At 37.8% G+C, this 1,485-nt stretch overlaps 1 protein-coding gene across 1 annotated transcript in view; it reads right to left on the bottom strand.

Annotated features, from left to right (window-relative positions):
* LOC104704886 (pentatricopeptide repeat-containing protein At2g03380, mitochondrial-like) overlaps window positions 1-916 on the bottom strand; it is a 2,825-nt gene extending 1,909 nt beyond the window's left edge. Inside the window, exon 1 of the mRNA XM_019227131.1 lies at window positions 7-916. Coding sequence (XP_019082676.1) covers window positions 7-915 — 909 coding nt within the window. The 5' untranslated portion in view covers window position 916. The remainder of the gene's footprint in view (window positions 1-6) is intronic.

Raw genomic sequence — 1,485 nt, 5'->3', positions numbered from 1 at the left:
AGAAACTATCCAACTATACCCTGATTTCTCTACAAACCCGTGTATCGTCTTCCCAAACTCAAATGCCCTGGATTGTGAACATGCAGAAAGAACTCCAGTCAGACTTACCTCGTTTGGTCTCATCTCCGCTCGTTGCAACTCCCTGAAATACGAGAAAGCATCACTGAAACTCCCATTATGAGCAAACCCAACAATCATAGTGCTCCAAGAGACATCATCTCTGTGAGGCATCTCCAAGAAGATCCGTTTAGCACTCTCAACCTCCCCAGATTTAGTGTACCCAGCAAGCATCACGTTCCACGATGTGTGATTCTTTACCAGCATCTTATCATAGATTTCCCTGGCTTTGGAAACATCATTCCCCCTGAAACAGGCAGTGATCACAGCGTTCCACGCAACCAAATTCGGTTGACGCATTTCGTCGAACACCTTGCGAGCAAACTCCACACACCCACATTCCCCATACATACCGATCAAAGTAGTACCAACGAACAAATGCGAATCAAGGCCATGCTTCAAAGCTTGACAATGCATCTGAAACCCAGTTCTTAAACACCTTAAATTCGCAACCGCCTTGACAACAAACGCGAAGGAGAAGCTATCCGGAAAGACTAAACCTTTCCGAATCATCTCCACAAACACCGCTACGGAGTTACCCGGGTCATCGGATTCGGAGTAGCCCCGGACGAGAGTGTTGAACATGAACGCATCGGGTTCAGGAAAACAGAACAAAAGACGTCGAGCGTAAGGTAAAGCGTCGGGAATGGAAACCGCACATTGTAAGATAAGTTTTCCGGTGAAGTAAGAATCGGAATCGACGCCGGATTTGATAAAGAAGCCATGGATTTGAGTTAGAGCTCTTAAGCTCTTGCAGTTAGTAAGGAGAGATAGACAATGGTGCATTGCCATAGACATTGGTCACAACACAGCACCCATAAAAATAAAAAAGATTGGAATTTTTAAAATAACAGAATCCAGATAAATCTTAAAGTATTATCACAAAAACCCACTTTCTACTCATGGTATACTTTCCCAAGTTTTTTGTTTATGTGTCCAGTTTCTTTTTACATTTTTGCCCTTACTAACAACTTACATCTCTTTCTCTCATTCTTTTCTCTCTTTTTCTCTTCTTTTTTGTTGTTAACACTTTAACAAAGTAAAATATATTTATTTGTTATCATAAAACAAATTTTCTATTTATTTATATAAAATATGTTATGATTATATATTTTCTACATTTTAAGATACATATTGCTATATTTTTTATGAATTTTTAGATTATACAGTATCCATCAGTCGTTGAACATTTGTTCAATTATAAGTGGATAATCAATTGCAGTATTGTTAATAGATAGTTACTTGTGTTTATTCATACAAAATATACATACATAAATTTGGTTAGATCTTTATCCATAGCATATTATCCATAACACAACATAGACCAAATAAGTACAAAACCCTTTAATTCTAAATTTTAAATCCTAG

This window comes from Camelina sativa, chromosome 7 (genome assembly GCF_000633955.1).
Source record: "Camelina sativa cultivar DH55 chromosome 7, Cs, whole genome shotgun sequence".
NCBI classification, from domain to species: domain Eukaryota; kingdom Viridiplantae; phylum Streptophyta; class Magnoliopsida; order Brassicales; family Brassicaceae; genus Camelina; species Camelina sativa.
This window is presented reverse-complemented; position numbering and strand designations above follow the sequence as displayed.